The sequence below is a fragment of the Tenrec ecaudatus genome, chromosome 2 (genome assembly GCF_050624435.1).
Source record: "Tenrec ecaudatus isolate mTenEca1 chromosome 2, mTenEca1.hap1, whole genome shotgun sequence".
NCBI classification, from domain to species: domain Eukaryota; kingdom Metazoa; phylum Chordata; class Mammalia; order Afrosoricida; family Tenrecidae; genus Tenrec; species Tenrec ecaudatus.
Window position 1 is genome coordinate 168,402,176 of NC_134531.1, and position 20,382 is coordinate 168,422,557.

The following is a 20,382-nucleotide window of genomic DNA, read 5'->3' on the forward strand; positions in this document are numbered from 1 at the left end:
TGAAGGGAGCAGGCACAGGGGAAAGTCCAATGATAATGCTAGATTATCATCACCGCTAATCCTTTCTAGTGATTCTTTCCATTACCTTTGGGCAGTTTCCTCACCATCATGCACTGATTCAGCTGAATAGTCAAGGGAGCAATGTGCAGATCTCTAGTTCTGTGTACAGCTCTGTACTCCCCAAGATCATATCCTGAAAACTCTATCTCCTTAACTCAAAGAGTCTGCCACATTCTGCCTGAATTCCTCCTTTCTGCTCCATGTCCTGCAAACTCTCTCACGTCAGTAATTTAGCCAAATTATAAGGCTCACCTCATTCACTCATAGTTTTTCGGGTATCGCTATCCGCTGTTCAATGTCCAATGTCTTAAAAACCTTGCTTCATAGGGATTTCTTGTTTTTTTGTTTTGGGTTTGCTTGTTTCAAATGGGAGGGCAAAGCCAGCCCCTATTACTGTATCTTGGTTGGAACAGAAGTTCTCTTTCATGATTTTAAGTCTCGTTTTTCATTTTCAATTTTCTCAAATTGGAGGGAGATTAATTCCTCCTGTTTATAGACAGTGTTGATTCTTGTTTTTAATGTACCCTTTTGTCATATTCCTTATATTTTGAAAGATTATAATTAATGTCAACTTTATCCTTTTGGAACTCCTAATTGGTCTTAGATAGTAGACGTGGGTGATCAGCATTCCAAGCACCATTTATGTTAATACCTCTCAGCTTGTGAATTTCTGTGTCAAGATGATAGGGTGCTTTTAAAGTCTAACCCAGCATGTGGTACAACTTTGGGGTTTTATTTCTAATGAAAGATTTTTATTTTACTCCCAACGTCCTGGATAAAAAAAAAAGGTTTTCTTTGCTCTTTCTCTGGGTGTGTAGCAGAATATTTTTATTCCTCCCATCATGGCTGAATAGTTCTTCCAGGGTCCTAACTTTATGGAAAGGTTTTCGTTTCAATTTCCAGCAAACCTTAAAAGGGTCAAGACTTCATCTCCTGTCCTTACTTAGGCATTGAAACCAAAGTTTATGAGCACTGAGTCTATTTCTAAATCTGAAAGACAACCATACGGACACTGCAACAAACTTTTAGCTTATTGGTCATTTTGGTACACAGTGATTTATTTTTCTTTCTGGGTAGTTTAGCTCCATGTACATATTTTAAAATTCAATGTTCTATTTATAACAGAAAGTATATTCCATATTATCTCAATTTATCATGTTTAGGGGACTATAACTTACTTCTCCCATTTGTGAAAGTTTAATGTTTATATTTGAGGAGACTTCCAAAAGCCCATGGGAAAGTGGAAATAAAAGTTACTCTTTTCCCATAAATGTTTTGAAGGCCCCTGGTTCATAGAGAGCTGCCCATCATTATGAGGGGGAGGTTCTATAACTTCAATAAGAAACTGTCCAGAGTTTAAGAAGACTTATTTTAAACATGTGATCTGTTTGCCTAGTATTTTATAACTATAAGACTTGTGGTTAGGTGCTACGATGGATAGCAACCCCATATATAGCCGTGTGAAACTATTCCATCGGTGCTGCACCATCTGGACCATTGTTCCTATGCCTGAGCCCATTGTTGCAGCCACAGTGTCCATCCGTTTCCTCAAGGGCCTTCCTCTCCTCCTCTCGCCCTCTGCTTTACCAAGCATGATGCCCTTCTTCAGAGACTGGTCTCCCTTGAAAATATGGGATTACTCTGGGTGTACTTCTTCTAATACAGATCGGGTTGTGCTTTCAACAGTCCATGGTATTTTCCATATTATTCTACAGCACCACAATGCAAATGCACCAATTCTTCTGTGGTCTCCCTTGTTCAATATCCAACCTTCACATGCATAGGAGGCAACAGAAAGAAAATATTGCGGCATGAGTCAGGTCCTCAAAGTAACTTGCTTTTCAATACTCTATAAAGAGGTCTTGTGCAGCAAGTTTACCTAATGCAACACATCTTTTGATCTCTTGACTGCTGCTTCCATGAACAGCGATTGTGGATCCACGCAAGGTAAAAGCCTTGACACCACCTTCAATCTTTTCTCCATTGATCATGATATTACTTATTGATCCAGTTGTGAGGACTGTGGTCTTCTTTACATTGAGTCGTAACCCATACTGAAGGCTGCCATCCTTGATCTTCATCAGCAAGTGCTCCAAGTGCACCTCACTTTCAGCAAGCAAGGTTGTGACATCTACATTCCTCAAGTTGTTAATAAGCCTTCCTCCAACACTGATGCCACATTTCTCTTAATACAATCCAGCTTCTCTGATGATTTGATCAGCGTCCAGGTTGAATGAATATGGTGAGAGGATACAACCTTGTTGCACATCTTTCCTGATTTTAAATCATGCAGTGATCCTTTGTTTGCTTCACACAACTAAAAGACTATATCCCAACAAATTCAGGAGTTCTTGGCCTTCCTTCCCTACTACAGAAGTTATATTTGATTGTATTTTCTAGGTATTTCCAGGTAATACATCTCCGTTTGCCTTTTATATTCTTTTTATGTCCCTAATTACAAGAAATTCTTTAAATATTTTATTCAGTGATCAACAGAATGAAGATCCTAGAGATCTTCTTTGAATATGAAAGTCTAAATATATTGCAAGAATGAGCTCCAGGAGGAAGGAAACCAAAGTCAATACTGACTCACAGCAAGCCTATAGGACAGAGTAAAACTGCCCTTGTGAGTTTCCAAGACTGTAACCGTTTACAGGCACAAAGCCCCATCCTTCTCCCGTGGAGCAGCTGGTGGTTTCAAGTTGCTGAACTTGCAGTTAGCAGCCCAGCTGTTATGCCAGCAGGGCTGTACAGGGGAAAAGTGGGAGAAGAATATGACAATGGCTTTAATGAGCTGATTGCCTAAAAAGAGAGTTTCAACAGGCAGAGTTCAGAGATGCTGCAGATATGAATGCAAGATGTCAGTTCTCAGACACAGGAATCAGCACTTCTGAGTGTCCACCTGTTTTATAAAATAACGCTTTGATGAACCTACGGAACTGCCTTGATTCTAAAATATGTGTGTATCATAGATATCAAATGTACATTACAATTATCTTATTAAACCTGTTAAATAGTTCCACACATGAATTAATTAAGTTGAAGAATAAATAAATATTCTTCGCAGGAGATTCCATTATCGGCTGTGAGAAGACACAATAGAAAAAATAGATGAATTAATTTAATTAATTTTGTCATTTAGCTACACTAGGTTTTACTGAAAAATACTTAAATAAGCATTATCCATTTCTGTAGGGAAATGATCATCAGGCACATACAGATAGAAACCAGAAAAGCAGTGGGACAGTAGTATTATAGAAAAGACTTGCATTCTTGCTTTGGAGAACTCCATGTAGCTGACTGCTTATAAATGACATACTCTGTGAGTCAATGTTCAACCACTTTTAGGAGGTTATAAGATCAAGAACCAACAGTATTGAAGGAAGAAGTTCAAGATATTGGGCCAAAACCAAGCTCTAGGACTTGACAAAATGGCAATTGAGGTACTTCAACAAGGGACTGTTAACACTGGAAGCACTTATTCATATATGCCATGAAATTTGGAAGGCAATTACCTGACTGACTGGAAAAGATGAATATCTGTGCCCATTCTTAAAAAAAAGTGACCCAACAAAATACAGAAATTATTGAACAATATCACATGCAAGTAAAAGTTTGCAGAAGATACAGAAGCAGTTGCCGCATTACCTTGACAGGGAGCTGCCGAAGTTCAAGCTGTCTTCAGAAGAGGATGTGGCATAAAGATTGTCAGTGCCAATGTCAGATGTACCTTAGCTGATGGACTACAAAAAGGCTGTGTAGCTCATGGCAGTTTAAGGATAACATGGTGAAGAATGGGTATTCCAGAACATTTGATTTTACTCATGCAATACCTGCACACATGAAGAAGCAGTCTTCTGAAAAGAACAATATGATCTTGTACAGCTTACATTCAGAAAAGGTATGCATCAGGGTTGTATGATGAACAAATAATCTGAGAATCTAGACAACATGTGAAGAAGAATGTAGCTGGAGGATTGGAGGATGACTCATTAACAACCATTGATGGCAGTTCATACAATCTTGCTGGCTGAAAGTGAAGAAGACTAGAAGAATCTACAAAAATGTTCAAAGAATACAACTCTCAGTGTGGATTACAACTCAATGTAAAGACAACAAAAAAAATCCTCAGAACTGGACTAATAAACAACATCATGATAAATCCAGAAACAATGGATGATGTCAAGGATGTCATTTTTACTTGGGTCCACATTGAACGCCCATGGGAGCAGCAGTCAAGAAATAAAAGGATATTTTACACGGGTCAAATCTGCTGCACTATACCTATTGAAATTGTTGAAGAGCAAAGAAGACTGAGATGTCCATGACTTAGGTATTTTCCATCGCCTCATATGCATTTGAAGCTGGCAATGAACAAGGAAAATGAAACGAGTGCTGATGCATTAAAATTATGACACTGATAAAGAATAATAAATATAGCAAGGATTTCCAGAAGAACGGACAAATCTGTCTTAGAGGAAGAATGCTCTACAGAAGCAAGGATGCTGAGACACTGTCTCATCACAAACTTTGGACATGTTATCAGGTGAGACCTCCTCCTGAAGTATGACATCATGCTTGGTAAAATAGTCGGCGATAACAAAGAAGGTCCACTTATTGGAATAACACAGGGGCTACAATAATGGACTAAAAAAACAATTATGAGGATGGCACAAGACTGGAGAGTGCTTCCTTATGCTGTAGATACAGGGCTGCTATGAGTTGGAACTGGCTCAAAGATATCTCGCAATAACAGTAATATGTAAGTACATATTACCTGCCCCAAAGTCCACTTGAGTACATGAGCTTTTCCTGAAAAGTACATGTATTTTCCATGATTCTTTGTTAGCAACGAACAGCCACTGATCAAGAGGAGCTGTTATGTTGACAGTGACTGATCCAGTGAGAAACAAACATGAAATTCAAAAGCAAGCAAAGCTAAATCTTCATCCTCACTCTGCCAGCTACTTGTTCGTGTCTCGGTTTATCTCAGAAAACAGAGGGTATTATACCCAGGTCACAGAATTGTTATTCAAATCGCATATAGAAATGTCTCACTCTGAAAACATTAGAAGTAATAATAATAAACAAAATGACAACTAGAGTGCTATTGTAGAACACACTCTTTCCTGGCCGTAAGCGATTTAAACCTTCCCTGAAAGAAGCCCTCGTGGGTAACCCCCACAGGTGAGTAAGTGTCGTGCTAAAAACCCAAAGGTTGCTGGTTGGAAACTACCAGACACTTTACGAGAAAAGAGAGAGCGGTCTCTTTCATAAAGATCCTGTCTCATAGGACCACTATCATTTCAGAATCACTCAACGGCAGTCGGTTTGGTTTGGTTTCCCTTTATTATAAATGAGTTATGTGACACAGACAACAAATTATTCATCATTTTAGTTTGTCGAACTAAAGTCAAGTCTTCAGGAGTTATTCAATTTTCTTAGCACTCTTCTTAACTACGGAAAATACCATACATTTTCTAAAATTCTAATACAAGATTCTAGATCCTAGCAAATACAAGTGAGGATAGATCATCAATCTCTAGATTTGGATTCTTTTGAGGTTTGATCCCTTGAACTTAAAAACTGAAAGTCACTAAAGAGAAACAGAAGCCAACAATGTCACTACAGTTGATGTCATCTGGGGGCTAGCACCTCAGGGTGTCATCGCCTCACTCCCACGGACCTAATCCCACACCAGATCATACAGAATCCTTAGTAATGTTTATCATCCATTTGAATTGATGACAAATAGAGTTATAAGCTGGTCTAGCATAATATTTCTTAGACTTTAGGAATGCTAACAACAAAATTGTCTGTAAAATCTTTCTACATCGAATTACAACATTAGTTACATTATGGTTAGTGGGGGAGTGGAAGCCTTAATTTTTCCTCTTGTTCTTTAATTACTACTTTATGCTCGCTCCTAAAATTATTTATATAGGATCACAAATACTAATTGCCACAATATTGTATCTAAAACATCTGAAATTTGACAAAACCAGTGACTATATAAACGCTAGCAGCAATAAAACAACTGCACATGCTTTTAATGCACGCCAACGAAACCACATGAGTCAAAGCACCATTCTAATTGGGAAGTAATGTGTGTTCCATTGAGTGGAGCACACAAAAATCATATTCATATGGAGTTTTAGTGTTGTAAGTACAATGACATATGTAAACTGGTCTTACAAAAAGTTTTTGTTATGATTAATTTTGAGGATATTTTGATTAAATATATTACTTTTCTGCTGAAACACTGCAAGAAATAATATAGACAGTCATCTTGGTGTCCCTCCCTCAGATCGTGTCACCTGGTGCACCCTCAGAACGGTGACACTTAAAGCACCAACAGTGAAAACGCAAAGAGACCAGACAGCAATATCTCCTGTCATCCTGAGCTGATTCCTTCATCCCGTTTCCTCCAACTCTGAAATAAAGGCTTGAAACCCTATTATAAATCACATCGATATAATGTAGCCCTCAAAAGACCTTTCCTTTGAGGAATGGGTGGGGAGTAGTTTTAGTTTCCAAATAAGTAAAAATAGAAAATTTATTTAGCCTACACATTTAGTACTCTGGTCTCAACACAGGACATATCTGTCTACATATTCAACGGCAATCAGAAAGTTGAGATCAATATCACTCATCAGGATACGTTCAAGTTAAATGTTAATCACCCCCACAAAATGAAAAGTGACAAGTTTGTTTTCCCTAGATACTCCTCATGAAAATCAATTCCTTTATTGGAAATTTCCATGGGAAGCGTTCTGGTCTGCTAAGAAAAGCGCCGAGAGGGAAAACAACATCAGAGTTGTTAACCCCCCTTATAGCAAAGGCCCTCCTCAATGCCTTCGCTGTCGTTGTCGAGACTGTAGCTCATGATCCAGCAGGACCGGCCCCCATTGGGAACTTCTGAGAAATGCTGAACTATCAGGTCTACTACACATTAATAGATGAGCTGATCAGAATCTGCATCTTCACGAGATTCTAAGCAATTCCTATGCACATTAAGGCTTGAGAAGCACAGCTCCACACAATAAGGAAATCTGAGTAAATGACCTCCAGACCCTGTCATGAAAAACCAGAGCAGACAGCATTTGCGCATGTGTTCTCGGGTGGCAACAGTTGCCTGGAGCTATGTAGTAGTGGCATTGAGATGGGACAGGTACTCTCTCTAGCGCCTTACATTTATTCTAGCCCACTACATTTATTCGGGTTAACTATTCAGCCACTAAATTTGACTGAAAAGTCTTTTCTGTGAAAGAGAGATGCCTTGAGAGAATTTTAAAAAAATAAAAATCATATTTGTATTTCCAGAGAAGAGGAAAAAAGTTGTTCATTTTTTTTACCTTGATGGGAAGTAGTGTGGTCCAGGTAAGAAGTAGGGGTGATGAAAAGAGAATCGCGGTGATGTCCCAAACAGTGTGGCTGGGTGGCCCAGGGGAGTGGGTTGGTAGACGTGCGAATGTGGAATGGGCGGAGTCTGAGGAATTGGAGCACTTCTGGGACAAGAGGAAACGCTAGGATACTCCTTGGGTGGCTGGATGGTTGAGGTTGCAAATCTGACATGGGCAGTACTCGCGCTGGTTGGGATCCTGGTGGTGCTCTCCAGAGAGACAGGGGTGGGTCTCTTCACAGACCGACTGGCTTCAGAATGCAGCCCATGAGTGTCTGTCTGGGAGGGCCCCGCAAAGCGCTGGGCTGGGAGAGCTGGGCGGAGGGGCAGGCTTGGAGTCTGGACGGCCACCTGGGCAGTACTGGAGACACTGGGCTGGAAAAGTGTGATGGGGCTTGGGCGCTGGACTGCAGGTGTAGGTAGCTGGGTGGCAGGTGTCGTTTCACCTTTAGAAATAAGACAGAATGGATCAGCCACTATTTGAGTCACACCATGTTTTTATTTGTTAGTAGAATTTAATAAATGGTAGTCAGAGGTCTCCACTAATAAGCTTATCTAACAGCTTCACTACATCCAATCATTCTATTTATTTCCCTGTTTATTAGTACTCTATTTGTTTATAATATTTATAACAAGCTCGCCTTATCTCATTTATGTATTTATTTCTGTTTCTCTTTGTCAGTTAGAGTACAAGTATCATGTTCTGATCACTGATAAATCCCAGGGCACAAAATTCTGCCTGGCCCAATATCCCTCTTGCTGCCAAGTCAATTCTGACTGCAAGAGAGCTAGTAGAGTGGAGTGGAATTGTCCCATTGGGTTTAAGTCACCTGCATAAAATAGGTCATCAACAAGTATTTTTTGGAAAATAAATACCGTATATACTCATGTATAAGCCAAGTTTTTCAGCACAAAAAATGTGCTGAAAAACTGGGGTTCGGCTTATACATGGGTCAGTGGTACCCCAGAGAGGTATAACAGCTCCCTGGGTCCCCCAGGTAACTGGATGAGTGCCTATTATCTTGCCGGTGATTCAAAGCCCTGCTGACACTGCAGGGCTTTGAATGTTTGTTTTCGCACATCTAACCAATCAGAGCCATCCTATGCGGCTCCAATTTGCAGAAGCGCCCAGTAGTGACTTTCTTCCGCCAGCTAAGGATGTGTCTGTGGCTCCCCTGTGGTCTCTGTGTTAATTCACATCCTGCATCCCCCCCTCCCCCGCCCACACAGACTCCCCCCTTCTCCTCCAGGCTAACACATCATGGGGGTGGGGTGGGGGGCATTACCATGAAAGCTCTTTTTCAAAGTCTTGTTTTTTAATTCTATTAGAAATGGATACTCTTGAACCAAAACAAAAAACACCGGTCATATGAGGCTGGTTTCAAAATGAAGGTTGTATCAAGAGCAGAAGAGAGCAATAACAGTATCACAAGTAGGGGATTCTGTGTTGACGTAAAGCAAGTGAGGGAGTAGCGGAAAATGAAGGCTGACTTGGAACAGATTCCAAAAGTTAAAAAAGCTCATCGTGGTTTAATGTCTTTTTATGGGGCTCTAGAGAGTGAATTGCATAAATGGGTTACGGAGTGTCGTCAAAATGGTTACTGCGTAACACGCATGGGAATCCGCATACGTGCTCTACAATTGGCTAAGGATGACAAATATAAAGCACCTGGCATTGAAAAATTTGCTGTGTCAACAGGATGGTGTACTCGCTTCATGAATAGGTTTGCCCTACTATGTTTGAGACAAAGAACAAAGATTTCCCAGAATTTCCACAAAACCTTGATGTAAAAATTATGTCATTCCAGTATTTTTTATAAAACTAAGAAGGATTTATAATTATGACCTGGCAGATACTGGGAATATGGATGAAGCTGACATGACTTTTGATCTTCCAAGCAACAGAACTGTGGCAAGTTTAGGAGAAAAAAACATTTTTCTCAAAACCACAGGAAATGAAAAAAAAACACTTTACAGTTGTTCTATCATGTTTGCCTAATGGAACTAAGCTGTGCCCTGTCATTATTTTTAAAAGAAAGATCTTGCCTAAAAATATCAATTTCCCACCAATAATTACTGTACGTGCACATGTTAAAGGCTGGATGGATGAAGATGGAACAAAAAAATGGCTGGAAGAAATTTGGAACCGACGACCAGGAGCAGCCGTAAAGAAAAAGCCATCGTTACTTGTTTGGGATATGTTCAGAGCCCACCTATCGGATGATATAAAAAAATTGGCAAAATCTAGTAAAGTTACTTTAGCTGTTATTCCAGGTGGGCTTATATCTATACTGCAGCCTCTGGGTGTATCTTTGAATAAGGCTTTTAAAGACCGTGTGCAAAGGATGTGGCATGAATGGAAGACATCTGGTCAAGCCCAACTAACAAAAGGAGGAGATCTCATGAAGCCTGACATAGAGTTAATAGCAAAGTGGGTTCGAGATGCATGGGAGACATTGCAGAAGACATGGTGTGACGTGCCTTCCAGAAATGTAGTATTAGTAATGCTATGGATGGCAGTGAAGACTGCGCTTTGTATGAAAATGACAGCAGTGATGGTGATGACAGCGATCTCAGTGAGGACAGCGTCTATGATGACCTCACACCAGCTGAAGCTCTGCATTGGGATACGGATGATGATGAGGAATCCAGTTTTGAAGGATTTTAACTCTACATTTTAGCTTGGTTGCTGATTGAGCTCAGGGAATAGTACTCTTAAGGAATCATTGTTGATACCTTATTGTTTTTGTTGAGCCTATTTTCCACTTATTTTACTGGTTTAGTAATGTTGGATGACTTGTACTTTTATTTATATTTTTTATTTAGAATAAATATTTAAATAATTACCCCACTGATGTCTCAATTTTTAGTAATTTTGTTTTCATTTGTTTTGACTATTGAAACTCACCAATAGCTCCTGCATTTTCCACCCTAGGCTTATACTCAAGTCAATCAGTTTTTCTGGTTTCCCAGGTAATAATTAGGTATCTCGCTTTATACTCAGGTCAGCTTATATTCGAGTATATATGGTAGGTGAGTAGACTTATTAATTGGTTGAGTGACTAAAAGAACAGATACACCAATGCTAGAATACTAATGTAAGTGTGTCATAATCCAGTCTAGGCTTCTATTAAGAAGCAGTTAGGTTTCTGTTAAGAAAGAAGATAGTCTAAGAATAGACTCTATGGTTGAAAATATCTGATAGAAGCTGAAGGAAATGGGGATCTTCTCTGGGCCTTTCTCTGGTAATACTCTGTCCTCCTTCCCTCTCTCTAGATAAAGCAGATAATGCCTCATCTAACCCTAGAAGTAGGGAATTAAGAGATTTATTCATCTGTTTCTAGATGGCCTCTGACCCAGTGAAGTTGAGGCAAACAGAAGTCAAATCTAAAGGAAACTGGCTTGATTCTACTAATGAGGTTACATAGACTACAGGATCTTTCCTAATTTATCATATCAAGCAAAAGTATTTCTCTCCCTCATGTTCCATCAGTATGGTGTAAATCAGTCATACTCATCATGAAACAGAGTAAATCTTTGGAATTGTTTGCATGTCTAGCACACCACCCTCACATAGGCAGCTTGAGAACAGGTAACTCTTTTATCCCTAGTGTCTAGCACCGAACTAAACTCAAACTCACTGTCATCAGGTCAATTCTGACCTTGAGGATCACAGTCCAACCTGTAAGCACTACAGCACCAGGGCTCCTCATATCTAGAACAGAACTGGTTGATAACTGATAGCAAAAGATGGACAACTGAAAGGCAGTTAGAAAGACAGCACCTACAGCTCATCACTCCACCACAAGTGTGTCACAGTGTCATACTGTGGGGGGTTGGGTGGTGCTGTGATGCTGGGAGCTATGTCACTGGTGTTTCAAAAGCCAGCAGGGTCACCCAAAGGGAACAGGTTTCAGAGGAGCTTCCAGACATTAGGACAACGAAGGAGGAATCAGCTGCCCACTTCAGAGTAAGTAGTCCCTGAAAATGCCTATGTCTGAAACATCATCAGATACTGAAAGAGTTATGAATGGAAGCAGAACATTATGAGATGGTGCCGGAGCACAGGGCCCTTGAGTCCGAAGGTACACAAAATGTGACTGAGAAGGAGCTGGTTTTTTGGAGTGGAGTCGATCATGGTGAATGAGTAGGGTGAAGCGTGTGGGAGTGGATCCTTTGGGATCTTCATTTGCTGGTAGGAACCCACTCAAAGTTAAGAAACCAGCTGCAAAAATCTGCTAATGATCTGAACTTGGGATGTGTGATGGATGAATCTAGAAAAATGAAGTCATGGTAAAGGAAACTGAATCCATAAAGATTGATAAAGGTTGTTATACCGAATCCATAAAGGTTGATTAGTGAGTAATGGACTGGTATTTGGCTATTTTGAATCAGAAAATCATGTGATTTACTATATCAGAAATAACACAATCAAGAAGAATGACTTGACATTCATTGTCCAGAAAGACATCTCAAAATCAATCTTGAAGTACAATGCTTTTTCTGCTGAGATCTGAGAGGACATCAAGAATAGCATCCACGAGAAGTCAAAAGGTCACTAAAAAGACAAGAAGGAAAGGAAACTCATGCACTCGTCTACACCAGGAAATGTGGAAGGCCACTACCTGGCCATTTTTGCATCCATTCCAAAGAAAGGTGACCCAAAAGAATGCTCAAACCATAAAACAATATCACTGATATCACATGCAAGTAAAATTTGGCTGAAGATCATCCAACAACCGTTGCAATAGTACATTTGACAGTGATCTGTCTGGAGGTATTTTCAATTATGGTATTTTCAATTACTCCATATATGTGAAAGTTGGACATTGAATATGGAAGACAGAAGAAGAATCTATGTATTTGAATCATGTTCCTGGTGAAGAATGTTGAAGGTACCATGGACTGCCAAAACAAACAAATCTATCTTAGAAGCACAACCAGAAAGTACCTTAGAAATGATAAGGGCAAAACATTATTTTAAGAAGTGTGAGAGGGCAGTGAAAACAGGAAGCCCCTTGAGAAGATGGACTAACACACTGAGTGCGACAATGGACTCCAACACAAGGACAAGTGTGGTGATGACGACACAGGACTGGGTGGTGCTTCGTTCCAACTCATAGGGCTGCTATGAGTTGGAACCAACTTCACAGCACCTAACAACAACAAGGAGTTAGAGGGAGTTGCAATTGGCTCAAAGACACTGAGCAACCAATAACACAGGGATAACTAAGGGGCTAAAATTCACTACTGTTGAGTCATTTCCTGCTTACAGGGACTCTAGCCTACAGGGTCATTATAAGTGGGAATCGACTCATCAGCAGTGGGTTCAGGAAGAATTACAATCTCAGAAACCAACAAGTGCAGTTTTGCCATGTTCTAGAGCAGCGCTTCTCAACCTGTGGGTTGCGACCCCTTTGGGGATTGAATGACCATTTCACAGGGGTCACCTAAGACCATCGGAAAACACATATTTCCCATGGTCTTAGGAACTGAGACACTGCTCCTCTGTCCATCTCCAGGAGGGTCCCACCACATGCAGATGCGCCCACATATGAGTACTGGATGTGAAGACTGTTACCCATGCTACACCATGCTTCAAGACAAAACTTATTTTTTTTGTAAAGGAAATAAATATTTCACAATATATAATTACATATTATTTTGTGATTAATCACTATGCTTTCATTATGTTCAATTTGTAACCATGAAAATACATCATTTACATTATGGTTCATAACAGTAGCAAAATTACAGTTATGAAAGAGCACAAAAATAATTTTATAGTTGAGGGTCACCAAAAAATGAGGAATGGTATTAAACGGGAATGGCATTAGGAAGGTGGAGAACTGCTGTTCCAGAGGTTCGCTATGAATCAGAATCGACTAAATGGCAGTGATGAGACAGGACACAGTAGAACTGCTCCTAGGGTTTCTGAAGCTGCAAACCTTTACAAAAGCCTCATCTTGTCTCCTGCACAACAGGTGGCGGATTCGAACCACCAACCTTTGGGTCAGCAGCCCAACATTGTGCCCTCAGAACTCCCTATATGGTACCAATGGTTTGTACTTGAAGAGACCTAAACATTGGTCGCATGAATCCAGGAAGCAGTGTACAGGAAGAAGTGGCTGATAACTGGTTCCTAAAAAATTTGGTGAAGACAGCCCTATGGAGCCGTCTACACGGTAACACATGGGGTTAACGTGAGTGGGACAGCAATCGGTTTGTTGTTTTTAGCAGTTGTTTAAAATAGGCTCAGGAAGAACAAACCAATGATGAATAGTACTCTAATACCTTGTTAGAGCATTAGCTTCTCAATTGGGGCTCTTAAAAGCACCAAACATGCATGGATGCTTTAAAGTAGAGATTTCGGAAAAGACCGTGTAGTGAACCAAAGAAAGAGTTGATAGAAAATAGATTAGCTTCATTGTTTTTCTATAACAGGAAGAGAATGAGCCTAACAGGTCAGTCATTGTTCCTTAGTTCCAGGATGTGAGTGCTGCGCCTGACCCCTATTAGCCAGTCCTTTGGGGTTGATAGCAAAAATACACACCTACTTCCTATTGAATTACGTCAGACACTTCATACATTATCTGCCTAATCTACGGGCTCATCCTGATTTGCTTTAAAGGTCAGTGACCCTGTACATGAAATAACTCCTAGTCTTGCAAAGAAAAGACTTTGTCTACTGTAACTTTTCCTTCGCCAATTTAATTTTCTCACTTTCTCTATAGTCTTTTATTTATTTTTAAATTAACATTATGGCTTTAAATTCTTTTCTAACAGAAGCAACATTTCATCATCAGAAGTAAAAATTCCAGACAACTATTAAAAAAGCAGAAGTCTATAATAAAGCTAACTCACCAACTGGATGAGTGATGGTATTCTGTAGGCTGGGAATAACCACAGAGTAGGTAGGTGACCGATAAGGATAAATTGCTGTAGGGTTTGTTGAGATGATGCTCTGTGTGGTACCAGAAAATACGTTGGAGACACTCAGAGGGAAGCGTTTCCGCTTCCCTGGGCGAGGCTGATAAACCCAACCTATAGAAGAAGACAAACTACTTTTAATTAAAAGATGTAGACTCCTTCTAAATAATTCACTTCACATTAAAATCCAAAGTACTTCAGCTTCATTATTCTTAAAAAAAAAAAAGAAGAAGAAGAAAAAGAAGACAGCATTGGTCTAAAGTATATTTTCCAGCTCCAATCATGCATAGAAATTTCTATGCGTGACTCCCCTCACTGCACACTGTCACATACATAACCATATAGTGCCAACTTCCAATACCTTAATCCATAATTCAAAAGAGAGCAAGGCCAATTTTCTTATATTCCAAGACACATATTGAATCTGTAGTAAAATCAACATTAGCTTCAGTATGCTTGAATCTAAAAGCCGTTGCTCTACCCATGAAACAATGCCTTCCTAAGACATAGTTCATTTCCTGCTTCCTTATATCTACATCTTACAATGCAATTAATGGTCACTAATGACTCATCACTCATATTTTTATGTTGGACTCAAAAAGTATTATTTTCTGCTTTAGTTTGAAGTTTGTTCTGGTTTTGATGTTGGATTTCTTTTTGGTATAATTTTCTTTACATGAATGCTAGGTTAGGCAAATCTATAGAGAAAGTAATTATAATAATAGGTTCTTAGGGAAATAGCAGGGGAGTTTTCTGAGTAACGAGGAGCTGGTAATAAGAATACAAGATGGAAGCAAATGTTCTAAAAATGTATTGTGGTAATAACTGCACAACTTTTAATATTTAAACTATTGAACTGCATAGTAGGTGGTTTATATGTCAATAATTTTTAAACTGGTTAAGTCACTTTTTTAGAGTTGGCAGTTTCCAAGTCTACAATTAATTTTCTTTCAAGAGCAGAAGAATGGAGCAAGGTCAGCTGTCACCATGGTGTAACCAGAAGATTCCCTGGTTCCCTGAGCTGCTGCATCTGCCCTTCCTTAGAACCTTATTGTCATATTTCAGGGGAATGTTTTCCTTATTGCCCCACCATTCACAGTAATTCTGGCCATATACTGTACATTCTATTTACCCAAGTTTACTAATCTGTGTCCTCCCTGGTGCATAGGAACTAGACTTATTCAAAACTATGTCATAATGAGGATAACATATCAATCAGAAGGCAGGACTGTGTTCTGATAACTATGCATTATTAAATGGAACATGATCATTCCTGCATTCTCATTATCTTTTAGGGTATACTTCAGGTTTTTTGTTCTATTGCTATGATTTTAACACTAAATTTTTGAGAATGCTTGCAAAATTATGACTTAGAAATAAATTTCAGCTTTCCTAAGCCACCCAAATGAACAATATAAACACTCAGATGTATTCCCTTAATTCTGTAAAAGCAGAAACTCAGAAAGTAGAGCTAAGCAAAATCTCTGGAACTTTATCTTAACTACCTTTAGATCTCTCTAAATTTAATCAAAACCACAGTATTACTGTACTCGTTCATATGCGTTGATAAATGAGACCAGATAGTCTGTTGTTAAGTTATGAACTTATATTCAGTACTGATCCAATCATGACTATAATGTTAGCCATACATCTCGCTATGCATATATCAGAATAGAGGGAAAAGGATGTATTTTGCTTTTCAATCTCAACCTAATCCTTACCAAAATACACTAATTTAAAAGAAGTTAGGAAAAGGCTTTGTTTATTTTACCAGGAAATTCCTCTCTGTGCTTTTCTTTAATCTTTTGTGCTTCATCATAATAGGGTTTCTTTTGTTCTTCACTAAGTTTGTTCCACTCTAACCCGAGCTGGACACTGATTTCTGCATTGTTGGCTGCTGGGTTAGCCTTGGCTAGTGCTGGCCGGTGGATCCTTGCCCAAACCATGAATGCGTTCATGGGTCGCTTCACATGACCATTTCTGTCCTTACTGAAGGGAGTATCTGGTATTCCTACATGACAAAAATTGAGAGACTAAATTAATGTGGTACACTCACACACAATTTTAGAGTGACCTGCATGTCCATCCATGTTTATTTTTAAAGTATCTTAAGAGAACTGCCAATATTCCAGAATACCTGTAGCTTAGAATGACTCCTTTTTCTCCAAGAGAATAATGCACTGAACAAAGACACAGTACATTGCTGGATTACTTTTTATTTAAGTTGTAAGAATACTTTGAAAAATGGTGACCATTTTATTTACTTCCCATTAAAATATTCTATTTCTATGGCACAGGAACTATGGCTTATCCATGGCTATAATCCTAGCATGAGTTAAACCCCACTCAACCAATAGTTGTCGATTCTGACTCATAGTTACCCTTTAGAACAGAGGAAAACTGCCCCAAAGTCTTCCAATACCATTATCTTTATATTTCTGTCTGGCTGAGAGGCTTGAACCACTGTACCTTTAGGTTAGCAACTAAAGCTTAAGCACTGAGCCACCAGGATTCCCTAGTATGCAGTTAACCCATCTATGGCTGTAGAAGAAGCCATTCCAACTCATAGCCACTCCACAGGGCAGAGTGGAATTTCTTCCAGGGGTTTCCTAGGCTACAAGTCTTTATGGAAGTAGACTTCTTCATCTTTCTCCCACAGAGTTTTCGGTGAATTCAAACTGTTGACCCTTTTGTTAGCCCAACACTGAGCCTCCAGGGGTCCCTAAATGCCTAAAGAAACTCACTCACATGCCACTCTAGCAAAAATATGCACAATATTTTACTATCTTAGTTGTATTTCACTGTGAGGATGAAGCTCCTGTCAAGGAGGGGTTCATGTGCTAATAGAAAAAAATACAAAAATTAATGAACATGACTTGTTTAGAGTCACAGAGGCTGCTGAATTTACAATAAGGTGGCTAAATTCCCATCTTTTTGCATTTCATCAACAAAAATTGTCTGTAAACTTCCTAGTCTATGTTCATTATCAAGTTCGCACTGCTATTGATTATGACTCTGATGCATAGGGAGCCTGTAGAATAGAGTACAGCTGCTAATATGTTTGGGAACAGATACTACTTTTCTTTCTCCTTTTGAGGGGCTGGGAGATTTGAACCACTGACTCCCCAGTTAGCAGCTGAAAACCTTCACCAGTGCACTACCTGGGATCGATTGTAGAGTTACTGGATACATAACTTTGGTTACAGTGCAAAGAATGACATTAGTATAATCCACGCATTCCCATTCTTTCCTTTAGAAAATGAAAAAGCTTAAAACCAAAGACAAAAGCAAAGGAATGGAAAGAACTCTATAACTATAAAACAAGACCAAACACGATATAAAAGTTAATAGGGACTGTTGATTATTATGACTTTCCAAGGTATTCCAAGGCACTGTGAATTAGTTCTGTCTGAACTAATCTAAAAATAAGAATTAGCTAAGAACATCTTTGGAAAGACTGGACAGGAATAAAAAAAAAATCTATTTGTAGTTGTTACTGCTGTAACTATAGTCAGTTTTTTAAAAAGATTTTTTCCAGCTTATTATAGCAATTTCATGTTCAATATCTAACTTTGGGGCTTTAAAATATTAAAGTACTATATTTAATCAGGTTCTATTCTATAAAAGTGATTATTGTTCAATTTAGAGATGAATAACTCCTATAATTAATATTAACTTTCCTGTTTCTTGATACAAATTCTAAGCTACACTAAGACAATATTTTCCTATGAAATCGTTGTAGCATATATACCTAAGGCTTTGTGTTATTTAGCAAGAATATTTCCATTTTTGTGTATATACTCAGTCAGATCCCAGCCTTGTAATGTTCAGAGTTTTGGGTACAAGCCAGTTAGAAGTGATACCGGTGCAGCCTTTGCCCTGAAAAGAATCAGTTCCAGGAGTTTAGTTGTCTAGTTTTTAGACTTCAGAACTGCTGACATGTCAGCTATGGGGCAACACAGATGAAGATAGGAAAACCAGAAGGCCCTGCCGTCTAATACCTGCATCTGAGGGAAGCACCGTGAGCGGGACATCTTTAGTTTCAATTTTTACAGAAGGCTCCAGTAAGGACTGCATTTTAATAGGCACTGAGGTCAGGGGGACCTTGGTCAAGCGTATCAGCTCTGACGGTGGAGGTCCCTGAAACTGAATCCGGGCCCCAGGGAGGACGGTGTGGAGGGTCAAAGGGATCCTGAGATCTTGTTGGTGGGGACCAAAGGCACTGGCCGGCTGGGCTAGGATGACCTCCTTGCTGCCGTGGATCAAGTCATTGTGCTCGGGCTCTGCACTGAGCCTGCAGTCCTCACGGAGTCTCTCGGGCTCCTCGGTTTTGATGACCCCTTCTCGGAGAGTCACCAGGCCTTTGCCTTCACCACCAATCCCTAGGTCCTTCATGACCTCTTTTGCCTCCAACTTGACCTTTTTCTCTTCCCCTCGGCGGCTGTCGAGGGCTGGCCCGGGTCCTTCCACTTTGGCCACTCTAGAAGCCCTGGGACCGGTCTCGACGGCTCTGCGGGGCCCCACGGACGGCTCCGAGCCCAGTCTGGGCTCCGGCTTCTCCGCCTTGACGTGCAGCGCTCGGGGCTGCGCTAGGTGCGCGTCCGGCCTGCAGGGGGCGCCATCGGACGCGGGCGGCGGCGGGGGCAGCAGCAGCAACTCTGGCCTCAACTGCAGAAGTCGCGCCTGCGCGGAAGGGGCGGCAACCGCTTCGTCTCGGGCCTGGGGCAGTGGTGACGCTGGAGGCAGCAAAAACACTTGGTCCGGTTTCACCTGCAGCAGCCGCCGTGCCACGGGCGGTATGCCCGATGCTGGGGCCTCCCCGCACGACGAGGCCAAGGTCGCAATGGCGGCCTCGCACGAGGTGGGTGGCGACGGAGGCGCCTCGACGGCTGCTGCCCGAAAGGAGGCCCCCTCTACGGGCAGCAAGGACGGAGTGGGGCGCAACGGGCGTGGCAGGGTCGCCCGCGGCAGTTGGCGCTGTGAAGGCAGGGGCTCAGGCCTTGCTCTCTCCATGGTGGGGGGAGGGGACACCCGGCCTGGTGTCGGCCCAGATTGTGAGCTCAGCCGTTTGTTGGCGACTTTCCCCTCCCCCTTTCAGTTAAGATCCTTCCAAGGCTTTTGCTACCCAGAACCCTAGGCGGTTCAAAATGCTGCCCTGGGTCCTGGCCGCGCCCAATCACAACGGCCCAAGTATCTCCAGCCCACCAATCACAGGCGCGCTCTCCTGTCCCACCCGCCCTCAGCTGTCGCCTCGAGCCAGGCCCTCGAATCACCCACGGTGGCTGGGGCTACAGCACGTGTTGCCCATTTTCTCCTCTGACTCTCCCTCTCTTCCGGAGTTCTCTTCTGGCAGTTGCCCTTAGTTACCCCTCCCCCGCCCACAGAGCCCCACAATGGCGTTGCCAGGAAACTGTGAGGATTCCAAGCCACTTACCTGCTGGGAGAGGGCTGGGGAACCTGGGTTTGAACAGGTGCGCTGGGCCACAGAAAATACTATTGGTAGTTCACACCACTGGGACCTTTGGACCTTTGTCAGCGATGAAGGGGAAATTTCTTAAATGTCATTGGTCCATCTTGTTGGGAATATAGTTGACCTTGTGTCGCTCCTGTGCTAAAAACAAAAACCCAACTCTACCATCAAGTCTATGCGGATTCATAGGTACTGTGCTAGCTAAGCTTAAATCACCAGGTCCTGTAGACTCTACTTCCGAGTACATCCTAAATTCTTCCTTATTTGAGTCTCTATCACTGCCTCCCTCTTTTAAGCCTTCCCCATCTTTTGCCAGGTACTGCTGTAGCCCTATAAATATTTTCCTTTTTATCATTGTGCCCCTATGGTCCTAATTGCCAATGATGTTTAAAAAAAACCGTAGGTCATGCCATATTGATTGTCTTAAATATTCCCATGTCTCCCAGTGACCCCATGATAAAAGTCTAAAACTATAGCAAAGCTTATCAAGTCCTGAGTTACATGCACCATACCTGCCACC

At 40.9% G+C, this 20,382-nt stretch overlaps 1 protein-coding gene across 1 annotated transcript in view; it reads right to left on the reverse strand.

Moving 5' to 3' along the window:
* The window catches only part of SOX30 (SRY-box transcription factor 30), a 40,607-nt gene extending 21,202 nt beyond the window's left edge, over positions 1-19,405 (reverse strand). Inside the window, exons 1-4 of the mRNA XM_075543176.1 lie at positions 18,394-19,405; positions 16,164-16,403; positions 14,327-14,506; positions 7,416-7,908 (exon numbers count right to left, since the gene is read on the reverse strand). Of these exons, the coding sequence (XP_075399291.1) occupies positions 7,416-7,908; positions 14,327-14,506; positions 16,164-16,403; positions 18,394-19,405 (1,925 nt within the window). The remainder of the gene's footprint in view (positions 1-7,415; positions 7,909-14,326; positions 14,507-16,163; positions 16,404-18,393) is intronic.
* Between the last annotated feature and the right edge of the window lie 977 nt (positions 19,406-20,382).